The 14,661-nt window shown below is 42.7% G+C and overlaps 1 protein-coding gene across 4 annotated transcripts in view; it reads left to right on the top strand.

The window, feature by feature from the left end:
- Positions 1-14,661, top strand: part of MBP (myelin basic protein) — a 121,465-nt gene that overhangs the window by 103,299 nt on the left and 3,505 nt on the right. For all 4 annotated transcript variants that reach the window (XM_064443131.1, XM_064443132.1, XM_064443129.1 and 1 more), the window contains exons 5-8: positions 11,464-11,571; positions 12,072-12,107; positions 12,689-12,721; positions 13,705-13,830. In XM_064443131.1, the coding sequence (XP_064299201.1) occupies positions 11,464-11,571; positions 12,072-12,107; positions 12,689-12,721; positions 13,705-13,830 (303 nt within the window). The remainder of the gene's footprint in view (positions 1-11,463; positions 11,572-12,071; positions 12,108-12,688; positions 12,722-13,704; positions 13,831-14,661) is intronic.

Below are 14,661 nucleotides of genomic sequence, written 5' to 3'. Positions count from 1 at the left end.
TGAATTTCAAAGACTTGGAACTGAAAAGTTCCTGGGCCTGGACTGTTTATTTGCTTGCACTTGTTTCTGATGATTTTTTGAAGCATTTCAATGCAATTCTGCAGCTGCCTTTCTTGCAATCTTCCTTTTTTCAGCCAGCCCGTGCCCCAGTGGGAGCGCGTATCTCAACTACCCACACCAGCAAGCACTGGAATGCCAAGACAACACTTGCTCTTTGTGCAGATTTAGGGCTGACATTCAAGCAAAACGCATTATAAATTCTTTGTGGAGGCATTTTCATCGTGCAGCCGCAGCTCAGAAGCACACTGGTGAATAATATTCACTGTTGTGTACGGAAAGGTGGGGTAGGAACAAAGCAGGGACTGTGTCGTGGCCTCCTTTTCTGCTGTGCAACAGGTTCTCCCTTACCCTGGAACTGTGAAGTTAAATTAAGTGTGTGTGGGAGTCCCGTGGGAGTAAATAAAAATAGAAATACTGGAATGTACAGAAATACCCCTTCTCCTCAAAGGGGCAGCAAATGCATTTCCCATTGTTCCCCCTGCCCCATCAAGATTTTAGATAAGCTGGTCTTGATTGAGTTTCAGTTGAATTTTCTACTTTTAAGATTTTTTTAAAGGTAGACTATTCCAAACAAAACTGTTGTGCACAGCCTAAATTGTATTTAAAAAGATTTTTGAAAGGGTGAGAGAAAGAAAGCACGGTGCAGACATTTTAAAAAGCATGCAAGACAGTAGTGTAACTGTAACTTATTTCCTTTCTAATCTTTACAGAGTATTTATCCAAACATTTGTAAAGTGTATAAGCAAGTTTGTGAAAATGATCAAATCTTTCTTGTGCCTCCTAGATAGTAGCCTGTATTCAACTTCAGTAGGTACTGAGTGCTGCTTTGTTTCTTTTAGGCAGTTGTTTATGCTTTCGTAGTTCTTTTGTTTATGATTTTTTTTCCTACTAAAGTTTGGATTGTGAAACAAGAACTTTTCAGTCCTAGTTTAACATCATGCATATAACGTACTAAACTTTAAACTACATTTGTGACACACATGCAACAGACCAAAATATTGTGAATGACATAATATTGAGGGTGCCAGAGCAGGGGCACAGGCTGCCCAGGGAGGCTGTGGAGTCTCCTTCCCTGGAGACATTAAAAACCCACTGGGATGCGTTCCTGTGCCCTCTGCTCTGGGTGTGCCTGCTCAAGCAGGGGGGTTGGATGAGATGATCTCCAGAGGTCCCTTCCAACCTCTACCATGCTGTGATTCTGTGATAGTAAATAATAGGCTGAGGCCAGCCTTAGTGAAAGATAGAATCAATTTTTCTCTTACATTTTTGCTTCAGTTTTGTATGCAAATGCATAAGGTCCTCCTGTTGCCTGTATGAAGCCTCGCTCCTGTACTCCCCTCCCAGTATACGTGGTTTTGGGTGTGAGGAATGTGGAGGGTGGATACGGGGCTTCACCTTCCTACAGCCAGATAGAAGGTACGAGGAGTGCTGGGCTGAAGTTCTTCCCAAACTGTGGTTTGGGAACAGCATTTCTAAAACAGCAGCTCCAAACCCACCTCAGAGTTATGCAGTTGCTGTAACGGGGATCTACAAAAAGGGTTGTGATAAACGTGCACAGGCAAAAAGTTGAGGAGCCGCGGGTTTTAAACGATGACCAGGGCAGTTGTCAGAATATCCAGGCATCTTTTTAATCTTTTTGCACTTGAACTCAATTCACATTTCTTGTGCGAGCTTTAATGTATCCTGCAGCACCATGAAGACTTTGAAAAGTAGTTAAATCAATGCTAGTCTGACCAGTCTGTGATGTAAGTAAATACCTACTGTGATTTTTATTTCCAGGTTGTAGTTTTCAGGGAGTGGTATTGCTTGTGGTACACTGTTTTGTAAAACCTGCTGTGCAAGCAATATGCTTGTGAAAATTTGTTTTCTATAGTTTACGGTGGCTGTAACAATAATTTTGTTTTAATCTTTTGCTTTATATGTGCTTTATGTACTTATTAAATTGTTTACATCACAAAACCCGTGTACTAATGATTTAATTTGTTTTAAATACTTTAATCCATTAACAGAAGTTGCAACAACCTACTTCATGGTACGTGATGGGGTTTCAGATCATTCAAAGATGCTGTTTGTCCTTCTGCAAAGTTCAGTTAAAACAGCGTACGGGGCAGGCATGAATAAAGCTTGCCTTCTGTGAGGAAAGGGCTAGGTTTTAAGTAACTGAAGCTACTAAATCTGGTGTTCTCGCTTGATGATAAGGGGAATTGAATCTGGCCTCTCTTTTTTTGTAGCAGGTCGTAATGAATGACAGAGGACCTCAGAATGGTTTTGTGTATCAGAACTGCCAGTCTGATTAAAGCTCACTGCGCGTGTGCGGTGGGCCTTGGCGCGCTTCAGATTTGTCTGTTCTTAAAAAATAGCGACCTGTACAAAACAAGCAAGTATCGACAGGTGAGTGCCGCGCAGCACGCGGTAAGGGAGAGGCTCAGGAGCCAGCACACCTGGCTGTGTACCACAGGATTGGTACTGACGCGTTCACGTAACACCCATGCTTAATTAACACATTATTTAATGCGCCAGAACTAATTATCTCTTGCATTTGCACGGAACTCACTGCTTGAAGCCATTATTAGAAAAGATAAGAGGAATTTGGGAGTCAGATTGGGCTGAACGCCATGTAAGGGCTGCTTAGAAGAGCAGGCACTCGCTTTTGGTGAAGCATCAGTGATGCTCCGTGCCCAGACTCACTGCGGACGCAGGGCAGGGTTTAGTCTTGGGCTCGCCCATTTGCGTTAGAAGTTGAAGAGGAAATTGTGATGGGGCGGGACAGGAAAATCCTATGCGCTTCACTGCTTTTACTATTGTTTATATGGCCTTTTTTTTGGCCTCTTAAATTCAGAAGCATATTTAGTGCTGTGTTCAGGCTGAAATACTAATTAATCAACCGAAGCATGTGAAAAGATCACTGGTTCTAATCAGTCTACAGTGAAAGACTCCCCCCTCCCATTAAACTTCTAACAGTATCTTCCGGTCAGTCTTTGCCAGACTATTTCTAGATGCTTCTCTCCACCAGTATGATCTAATAATGATCATCTGTTTAGGAGGAAGCTAATAAGGTGCTCTGAAGAAGAGCTCCAAGGCTGCTTCTGAGAGCTTGGTCAAGCTGCAGCCCTGCAGGCGAGGCTTGCCTGGGCCTCAGCGCCAGGGCAGTGCTGAGCCACGGCTGCTGGAGAGGCAGCGATGGCAGCTTTGGGGTCTGGCGGGGGGAGCTGGCCGTGCCTGGTCTGCAGCAATTCCTCGCGGCACCACAGCCTGGGGGAGGAGGAGGTCTGGAGTTGGTTTTACCATGATACCCTCAGGGGGCTGCTGGGTTACACAGGTGGGAGGGGCAGGCAGGGACCCCGAAACTCACATACAGAAGGTCAGATGCAGGTAGTCAAAACTTAGCATGAGGATTTTCTCTACCTACCGTTAAGTTTTTCTCATTGTGTTTACTTCACTGCAGATAAACCAAATTTATAAATGAATGTTTTTATATTAAAATCTGTTACACTGGGGTTTTTTTCCCCGATCACGTGTCTTAATTCCTTGCAAATGAAGAACCACATTATCCTCAGCACTCCATCCTAGAATGCCAAAATCAGTGACTTTATTCCTCAGCCTTTTTGAGCCTGCACAACGGTAAACACCACCCAATTGAGGCAAAAGTTAATAATTTTTTTCCTGACCGTGCTTTGTCCTTCCACCATTGCACGCCATTAGCGACAACTGCTGGCTTTCAGTCTGTATGCTGATGCAAAATGTCTTGCCTTGTTCCTGAAATGGTCTCCAGTGAGCCAGACCGGGTCAGTTACTCATTTCATGCGAAGGTTACTTGGTTTCTGAGCTACCTGCACTCCTCCACTGCTGTTTTTCAGGTGCTTTTACTGAATTTCTTACAACGCAATTTACATAGTGTTCATCAAATGTACCAAACTTCTGCTGCAGAGCCAAGATGAGCCTTACCCTCTCTTTTGCGTCTACTTTTTCACTTCTGATACGTTGCACATTAGGAACTGCACAAGCCTCAGGTTTTGGGTGGTCCGTCTCCCTCCCTCACTGTACACTGACTACATAACTGGAAATTTTACCTTTGATAGTATTTCATTCAAATAAGCTATTAACCACCCCACGTCTAAGTGTTTCATAATACTAAACTCACCTTGCTTTTGTAATCTCCCCGTAAGTTACAGGGATGTAGGCAAAAATACTTTTAACAGCCTGTACAAGGGTTTAGCTTATCATTTTCTTAACATATCAACGGTGGAAAAGACACAGAATCGGACCCATCCTTTTACAAATGAGAACCAAAAAAATAGCATAAGGGCAGGTGAGCGGGTGCAGCCTGAGAGGTCAAGTGTGGATTTCAAGAAGTTAACGCTGTTGTACAGCACCATTTTTACATCCACTGGGGGCTGTAACATTTTTCTCCTGTTTCTGGTCAGCGGGTACGTAGCGATAGTGCACGCCTGGTATTTATTTCTGTTTTCCAAATAATTGTCGTCATCTTGTTCAGTGTCTGAGCATCTCAACTGTATGACAACACTAGGCGACGGGTCTTAAAACTTTTACAAATTTCTGCCTTCTAACTGATAGCCATAAGCACAATGTTACAGTCTTTTTGCTCTAGCAGCACCAAACAGCTGCGCCTCTGCCAACTATGTAGTCTTATCAGTAGAAATGTAGCAGTGTGAATACTGATCGCTGATGCCTTCCGTATCTTGGACGTTATGTCCTTAAGGCTGTGAAGTTTGTTGTAGCAGGAGCTACCCCGGACACCACCCTGAGAACACCCACCAGCCAGTCGCAGTTCTGCTGGAGCGATCGTCCTCAGCAATCCCCAGAACCAAAGCTTTGCAGTGGGATTCTGCGGTGGGTAATTTCAACAAAGCTTAATCTGTGTCAGCATCTGACTGACACCAACTTGATAAACCGGCACAGAATGGCTCCGTACGCACCAGAGCCTATAGCCAAACAGATAAAGAGCTTCTATCATAGAAGCTCTTTGACTAAAATGATTCATGCTAGGCAGAAAAATGCTTTTAAAAACCAGAGGTAAAGCAAAGCACTGGGTTTTGGCCCTGAATCCATTTATCGAGTGTCATAACAATGGAATAAAAAAGACACAGAGAAAAACCCAGAAGGTTTGATGGCACCAATCTCTCACGTGGGACCCATCATAAAACAGAACTACTATCCTGACCCACCGTCTCCATTCTTCTTTATTTTCCCCCCAATAATTCTTTGCTGTCACCCTCTAATTTCTGAACGCCCATCTTCAAGGTGCTAAGGAGTAAGAGGGTTATGGCGAAGAGTAGTTCTGGATTATCGATGATCACTTACCTCTCTTGATGGTCAACGTTCTCCATTGTTTCATTTTTCATGCTGTTTTTCTTCTCATCTTCCTTCAGTTTCTTACTTTACAGTCATCTCAAGTCTTTCCTCCCGTGTTTTTTACTCCCACCTTTCTGCTAGAGCTCCTCCTTTTTCTGTTCACCACCTGTTTCTAGACGAAGACTACATTAATGATTTCAGCACAACACGGGAAGGCATGACCTCCTGGACTCTAAACCTCTCCCCTGACCAATTCTGCTCTGTCACTTGGAGCAAGTAATTTCATTTCTCCCCTAATTTCCACGTTAGTAAAAATTAACAGTACCATTACAAGGATGTGCGCGTCGTCCTTTCTAAAGTGACTAGAAAAGCCTGCTGAATCAGCTAATTAAGTACAACGTCACCGTCAGCCCAGCACGTGGGGAAGACGCCAGCATTCCCATCGCTTCTTGTAACAGCTCAGTAAGTTGTGAGCTAACACCATCGCGGAGAGCAGGTCGGTACTTGGGTTGTACCTGAATGAAAACGGAAGCAGCGACACCAGCGTAACATAGCTCTGCTTCAGCAGCGCACGTTTACAGTAGGCGTGGCGCGACTCGCGTAATACTGAGTAATACATCACGCCTGAGCTATAAGTTCCACCGCTGCCTGATGAGACGCTGGGCAGCAGCACTGGAAGGCTCTGGCTCAGTGTTGGCTGTGCCCAGGAACACTAAGCCCCAAGTACAAAGCACCTGTGAATCCCGAGATGAAGCAATTTCTATATATGAGCCCCTGCCAGATTTCCCATGATTGCTCTAGTCAAATGGTATCGAATAAATTTCCTCTTGTTAAAAAAAAAAGGTGCATATATTCTCTGAAAGGATGCATCTCAACTCCCGTCTGGGGTACCGCTGTGAAATGGTACTAACTAACTACAGCAAGTCAAAGCTGGGTGGGAATTTCCTTACAGGGAATTTGGGTTCAGAGTCCATCTCAAGGACTACACAAAATCAGCGGAGCGGCTTACAAATTGCCCGTTGCTCTTTGACCTTGCTCCTCCCACAAACCAGCACCAACAGTACTCATCACTTAATGCTTAAAGGCACAGTTTGATCTACCCGTACGGTCGCAAATTCCTTAGTGGGGGTTAAGCACCACATCCTGCAGGTTGTGGAACAGTTTGGTTTTCTAAGGCAATTTAAATGTACTTCTCATATGAATTTGCAACTTGTAGATTTTGTATTATTTCTTTTAAATTCATTAGGTATCTTTAGTGAAGACAACCCATTGAAAACCACAAGACCTGCTGAATCCATGAAAACGTCCATTGTTTTTCATTCTTACTAACATCAAAATTGCTTACTTGGTTTGATTACATTTTAAATCGGCTATTTCTGTATTTCATTCATACACACTTGGATTTTGCCGTTACAGAACTGGCACGTTTCGCATCCTAAAGTCGGCAACAAAACTACGTAATAATGATACTGAAAGGAATTGGTAAAACTACAAATTCAGTACTCCAAACCAAAAATACCTTAATACTATTACTGTCACTAATGCATATCACCTACTGATTGGGAATTAGAGCTTTAAGTTTATATTGACATGTATATGCAATCTTTAGCTATAGGCAATCCTCTTGTGGAGGAGGAGAGCGCTCAGTGAGAGCTTATAATATACATTTAAAAGTCCCCCTTAATGAGTACCGGTTGCAAGATCTAACATGTCATGTTTATACCAGGCAAAGTCCGATATGTATTTCCTGAGATCTTCATAAAATCACTAAAAAATGTCCGCCATTACTTAACCACGTATTTTACACTTCTGCGTCAAAGCAGAAAAAAAAAATCAAGTAGGAGACGTTGAATATGTTGTTACTGCAATTCTGTTTATATGAAAATGAATGTAATCCCCCAAATCCCGCCCTGTCTCAAGTCAGGTGCATGCATGATCACAAACCTGCGTTATCAAACACGGTGGCCAAAAGTGCAAACCACGGGCCCTCTCTCCTCCAGCCTCCTGCGGAGTTACGGCACAGACGGTAACACCCCTTGACGCTTATTAAGCGCCACAGAAAATACCAAGAGCACCGGTCAGGCCTGCTCTCGCAGACCACTGAAGAGCATGTGCTCGGGTAGCTTCACCTCAGTTAGAAGCGTAATAATCATCTTGCACAAACCCCAGAAAGCAGCACATCCTGAATTACGTATGGATTCTTGTTACTGTGCTCAAGAAATGGCAATTTTCTTTCCAACAGCTCTTTCAACATATGAGTACACGTTGTGCCAGTGCATGGCTAACGCAGGGAATGCAATGCCATCGTATAGCTACGGTTAAGACTTCAAATACCAGTGTGGTTTCTTTGCACCACATTGAAACCTGTTCTGTCTTGGTGGCCAGCACACGTAAGGCAGGCGGCCAAGTGAAATAACGCAACTCTCCTGTGCGTCACCAGAAGGAGCTGCAAAGGACTCCAACATTAAATCCTTCCCCATTACTGAATAACTGGGTATTTTACGTACATTTTGAAGAGTGTGCTTATTGACAGTATTAATCCTGAAAACTATTAATTTCATAGTGAGGTTGCAAACTGTGTCCATGTCATACGACCTCCCAAATACTCTTCAAACTTCCAGTACAGGCAAACTTTTTCTATTCATTAAGATTATTCTGATGAAGGGATCTTTTCTTTTTGTCTTTTTTTCAATGTACAACACAGTTGACTCTGTAGGGATCCTTTATTAAGTTGACTGGGAACAGTGAAAACCTAAGTGTCCTACTCTTTTTTGAAAGAAAGGCTGCTCACGACTACAAACTCTTCAGTTACCCTAGAAGCTGTACATTTTTAGTGTTTTTGTTTGGTTGGTTTTTTAAGGGCACAATCAGAGGCACTTCTGTTTTCAAATTCACAGCCAATACCCAAAGGCTCTGTGCTCTAGATTATACTGTGGAAGTATATTTCATAATATACGGATGTGGAAGCCAAGTTGCTTTTCATCGGCAACGCTCCCAGGGCTGAAATTCATGACAACGTTGCAAGAGGTGCGGGGAGAGCTCGCCACAGCTGCCGGGCGACAGAGACCCGTAATGCAAAGAAACAAGCAGATGTCACCCATTTCTAAACCACGGTTGCTCTGCTGCATTCCTATTAGGTTTTAAGGTTAAAGCTTTTTTCCCCCAAAGCGCTTAAAGCATATTTAAAGATAAACGGAGGTCTTCTGAATGTACTGGGGAAGCGTGCAGTGACTAGATGAGCTCATTCAGAAAAGCCCTATTATAAAACACCACCTCAGGAGCCCAACCTAGCATGATAAAGCAAATCTGTTTTCTCTTTTGTTCAGCAAAGCATTCCCCGAATCCATTCAAATGTAACTTTTAATACCTACAGTTACTACTCCTCTAGGGGAAGTGATTTTCATGAATCATGATTGTGAGCAATCTCAGAAAAAAACCACTGGATTTCACCCCCCGCCCCTAGGAGGCCAAAAATTGGAAGAACCAACTACAGGTGCAAGAGCAGTTCTAACAATAAATTAAAGGGGAACATGTAATTAACTGCCACAAACCGAGAATAATATGGAGGATTCTGACCGCAGATGAATCTTGCTGATGATAAATGAAAGGAAAGCACTTTGAAACGCTGGGAAAACCATGGTATTGAACTCCTACAGAACCAACAACTAAAAATGGCTTTGGACTTGCTACTACCCGGCAAGCTTTGAAAGGCGACCCAGTCAAAGACCATGCTGACATTTCGCACCACAGATGGAAGAAAGTTTGTACGTACTACACGATAACCTTTTCAATAAGCCAAATTATTAGCACCTAATAATTGATCAGAACACTAAATTCTGGAAACTCAACCTCATCTAAACTGTAAAAACCTACTACCCCACCTCTACTGGGATAGTAGCCCGGCGGCAAGCCACAGCCTGCTGTGGAGTTGCGGCTACGTGCCATCAAATCTGATTTTGAAGTGTTCTGCTTCATGTGCTGCAGTGGTTCTGCAGTTAGAGAGCAACTGGTTCCTGCTGCTGAAGACGGACGTGCAGATCTGCAGCACCACAGTATTTATCACAGTATTTATCCCAAAGGCAAGGCAGTCAACCTGGTTCCAGAGGCAAAGCAATGCTTCGCTTGAATATAGATCAGAGAGACAAACACATGGCTGAAGTAACTTGTTCTAAACATGCGGCAATGCCTTTCTGGCTCCCTCTTCCTAATCACAACATATCAGCAGAGGATATTTTGGCAACACTGGAACTAGTGACAAAGCAGAACCTGCTGCAGAAGTACAAGCAGGACTGACTGCCTGACACTACCGAAATCTTGCAGATCCAATACAGTTCAGGAAGTCCTGGCTTTTAAACAGTAAACATCTACATATTGTCATCATGCAAAAAAATGACGCTGATAAATACCAGCTGAACTTCTCTGCACTGGCTCATTTTTTATCCTAAGGAAATTCATCTTCTAAACAACATATCTGAATTTCATTTCTCCTCAGAATTACGTAACTTAAAAGGCAACTCGTGAAGATGGATATTTCATCTCATTTTGCATCATCCAACATAATGCGACTGAAATGGATTTAGATAGATGGATCACAAGATCTGATGCCAATCACTTAAAAAAACCCCAAAAACTGGCAGGAAGCAGCTTTGAGCAGTAACACGGGATGGTTTCCTGGGACCTTTCATTCAAGAGTCTTAGAACACGTAAGTCTTTGTGCAGCCTTTTTCAGTAGTAACAGCTGGAGGCAGCCTGGGTCGCTCTGAAAGCTACCGATGTCACGAGATTTCACTCAAAGTGCAGAAAGACTCTTCACACCTTTGAAAGTCTGTGCTATAGACACAAACTTATTTGTCAAACACCACCAAACCGTTCGTGAGCCAGGACTCTTGCTCCAACAATCAGACTGAGCTTTTTCCCTGACAAGTGGGTCGCTCTTTTTCTATACGTGATGAAAGCAAAGTATATTTTAAGTAACTATTCACCCTGTTCTTCAGTCAAATGTTCATTCAGTTTGTGCTACTAGGGGAGCGCTTGTGTGAGCTAGTACAGACGAAATAGAAACCCACAGTGAGACAGAAGCCAATGAAAAATTTTTAGTATCCACATGATGCTTATAACACCACTGTATTTTCCGGGAATTCATTACACTAAGAGAACCGCTGCGACACTGTTGCTGTTTCCATTCTCTCCTACCTTCTCTGTTCCCACTGAACACACTTCAGATCTGTGGCACTGAACATGAAGCCTTGTGCCTCTACGTGTGCAGTGACAGGCAGGTGTCAGTGAGTGGGTCAGTCGTATGCAACGGTTCTTTTTTCAACTTTGCCATGCTGCATCCAGATGGCAGTAACCACACCGAATTTTTGACGCTGTTTTCACTGCAACAGATGCATCATCCGCTAAGTACCAGTCAAGGTATTCACCCTTCCCAATATGTTATTCTTGTTATTTATTTTACCTTTGCTTACTGGACTTCCTTCTGTATTGCTCAGGAAGCTCTACTGAAAAATAGGAAGTATCATCAGTCTCATTCAATTCCCTTATTCTAAAAAACAAACAAAAAAACCCCACCCCAAACCAAACCAAAACCCCAAAAAGCATTGCTCTTGCAGTTCGTCGGTGTTATGCAGGCTTTGGGAACTGAGAAATGGTACGCGATCCATTCCTGCTCTCGCATGGAGAATGACCCATTTTAAGTCATTAAAGTAATTTTAAGTTTTTCTCCATTTCAGGTTTCATTTCTAAAATTACGTTATACAATCCTACTTCTGAAAGAAGGAAAATGACAAGGTTTCTGTTATCAGAACTTTCCAATAACAGCTTTAATTCCACCCTGGGCTGTAACGTTAATAACGTGTACACCCAGATATATATGCACAACAGACGTCCAGGTACATACTCTGTATCTGCCACTGTATTAAAAAAATCGTTCCTTCACAGCACAGACAACTTTCGGTTGCAATCGCTGTTGATTTCCAAGGCTTTTTTCTCTTCTTTTCATTCCTGGTGAAAATGACTCGTCTCTTCATAGAGTCGCCCATTCTCTTTCCTTCCCAGCTGACTTGGCGATATGCCTATTCTGCCTTTCAGGATATACACGCAGCCAGGGCTAGCCACCACGTAGGGTCCATCCCCCAGAGATCTCAGCATGGCCGGCCTGGTGACGACAACCCCGTAGTCCACTTCTTCAAGAACATTGTAAGTCTCCTCTCCTCTTGTTATGCACTAAAATGAAGTATTTTCTTCAGGACCCACCAGTAACCAAATACTCCCCAGTCGTTAGCCATTATTTTGAGCCTTGTAAATTGTACTGTGCCTTTGAGCTCATCATCCCGTTCGACACAAAAATAATTTCTACCTGATAACGCAAGCAATACTGAAACGCTACAAGAAAAAGTGGGTGAACGCCCCATCAGCGTGGTCAAATTTCAGCGACCACCATTACAATTATACAGCTTCGCCATTTACAGGTTTTGTCCTTGTGTCTTCGGCACTGGCAGTATTAAGGAATGTTTTCTGTTTAAAAAGAGACAAAACTCTGATGTGTTCTAGGCAAAGCCTAAGACAGAGGAGTTTCTCAGTGCAATTACTTAGATAGCGCTTGATCCTACTAACTCATAGGGAGTACGCAAAAGGCTTGATGATTCCCTACCTTTATTTTTGCCTTGGTTTTACAACTTTTTTGTGTTGGCTTTTAGGTCTCGCCCCGTACACCTCCCCCAATGCAAGCAAAGGTAAGCGTTTTCAGGGGCTCAAGCATTGTCCAAGATATTTTGTGGGCTAATTTATACCGATTCAACTGCTAGCCTGATTCATTTCCTTTAATGGCACTAAGTTAAAATCTGGAGTTATCACTGGGAATATTTAAAGCAAGGGAGCACGACAGAAAAGCCATGGTTCTCTTCCTCATGCACTTCCTGACTTGCTGGATGAGAAATTAAAGCCACTCGCGGGGATTTTTATATTCATGTTGTGGTTGCTTTATGTAAGGAACTAATAATAGGTAATGCTTTCAAACAAGCCTCATCCACCAGGAACTGTCCTTACACTTACTAAGCTCAGCTGGCTTCCAAAGTACATAAAACTGACAAACCATGGCTAGTGAAGCCAGTTCTTGTAATTATAATACAGAATTTTGCTTGTTTTGTTTCATGGAATGACTGTGCACAGATTGTTGTTTTCAACTCCTGCCTCACTGTCTTGCCGGTATTTCATTATTTTCACTGCATTTTCATCATCATCTGTGCACGGTCCACCCAGATGCTATGTTCCATAGTGATCATCATGTCATTGTTTCTATTTCTTGCATGTACAGGGAAGAGGATTATCCCTCACCAGATTTAGCTGGGTAGGTTATGAACGTGCTTTCAATAACAGCCATTTTATTGACCAGGCCAAAGCGTATCTTGCTCCATTGCCTCAAGCTGCTGCAGCAACGTGATAATTTTGTTTTGTCTCAATTTTGCTATTTCGCATTTCCTGTTCCACTTTCCTCCCACCTCCCACTTTAAGACGGTAACTTTGTTGCTTGCTCTTATCCAGCAACTTGACAGCCTTGCAGCCATAATTTCTTTTGCTTTAGCAAGAAGGGAGCAAAACCCACTGCATGGCAAAGCTCTCTTCCCTTAAAGACTCCTGGAAGACTCATCTGCTGCATTTTTCTTTTCCTGGGAAAGGCAAAAATGGGAGGGAGGGCTGGGACAAGACGGGCGCTTATTCCACAGTTCCAGTTGCTCTTATACAGTAAAGTCCGCAAACCTAACGCTGTCACTAATCAAGCATTTTGTCCCACCTTTCCTTGCAACCCCTTTCAGTAAGAAGTGATCTGCCTAAACAGTTATTAGACCAGTTCTTCCCGCAGTTATCTCACAACTAATTAAATTCTACTTCTCTACCACAGGTTTGATTTTGTATGAGATGGACATGTAAATTACTTGCATTTTAAAGACAAAATATTAAAGCATTCAAGCCATTAAGCATTTCTTTCACTATCAATCAGAAGAACACAAATTAGTTGACGTGTTTGACATCTTGGAGCTCCTGATACTGAAACATTTTAAGTTTTGTCATTCAGCTCAACCTTCTGAGTATCCATTTTTTGGTTATTAATTCCTCTTTTACAGATTGGTGCTTCCCTCAGATTTGAGTATATTCAGAATTTCCTAACGTTTTCCTTCACCCTTGTTTATTACGTAGAAATTATTTTATTCCAACACCTCTAAATATCCCATTTGAGTATTACATTTCAGTGATCACAAACAAAGATTACAATGCGCATGTGATAATTTGAATGCGATAGTTTGCAATATATATGAAAATCTTTCTTTGCAGGGTGGTGAAGGACACAAGCCAGGATATGGAGGAAGCGGAAAATTCTATGAGCATAAATCTGCTCACAAGGGACATAAGGGATCCTATCATGAGGGCCAGGGCACTCTTTCCAAAATCTTTAAACTGGTAAAGTACAACTGAACTTACTCTAAGTACAAAATTTGAGTCCAGGAAAAAGAGAAGCCAAACCTCAAACCTCTTCAGAACCTGCCATGTTTGAAACAACCACATTTCCTTAAAGCTTCTGAAGGAACTAGATTTGCATCGATAAAACAGAAGGTTATCACATGGCCTAATAACTACTTACATGATAGGAAACTGAGGTAAAAATGCACAGTCAGTTACCACCAGGAAAGAAGGTAAGTCCACAAAGCCCCACAAAGACCCGCACCAGGATCTGCGTTGTTACTGAACTCACAAATGACCTGGAACACAGAAGATGAATGAGGTGACACAGCTTGCTGTGCTGCTGCTGCTGAATTATTTAGAACAGTGAAAGTGAAAGCAAACCGATAAACTGCAGAACGGTAGTATAGGGCAGTGTGGGACACGTATTTGGTTGAGATGCAATAACAACTCGAACAGTCCCTGCTCCCAGGTGGGAGGCCTCCTATAATATGTCAGAACAGTGCGCCGCGACACCACGTCGTCGGGCAAACTAGAAAACTGTGTCATATGAAAAATAAACATTCAGTCAGATTATCTTTAGGCCGGTTCAGTTTACCGTTTCGAGTCACCGCACAGCCCCACCAACACAGCGAATAAATGAAAACAGAACAGGGAAAAAAAGTCAGTCGTGAGGATTTTTCACGTTCTATGTCAGGAAAGACAGATGTGAAAAGCACATCGTGTCCACTGGCAGCGACTTTAACTAAGACTGTATTTTCCCTCAAAGGTAGGGAAGCATTCACGAGTAACAAATCATCTAGGATGCTACTCGCACATGAAGAATGGAAT

The sequence above is a fragment of the Phalacrocorax carbo genome, chromosome 2, assembly GCF_963921805.1.
Source record: "Phalacrocorax carbo chromosome 2, bPhaCar2.1, whole genome shotgun sequence".
NCBI classification, from domain to species: domain Eukaryota; kingdom Metazoa; phylum Chordata; class Aves; order Suliformes; family Phalacrocoracidae; genus Phalacrocorax; species Phalacrocorax carbo.
The sequence above is the reverse complement of the archived record's forward strand: the minus strand, read 5'-3'. Positions and strand labels throughout refer to the sequence as shown.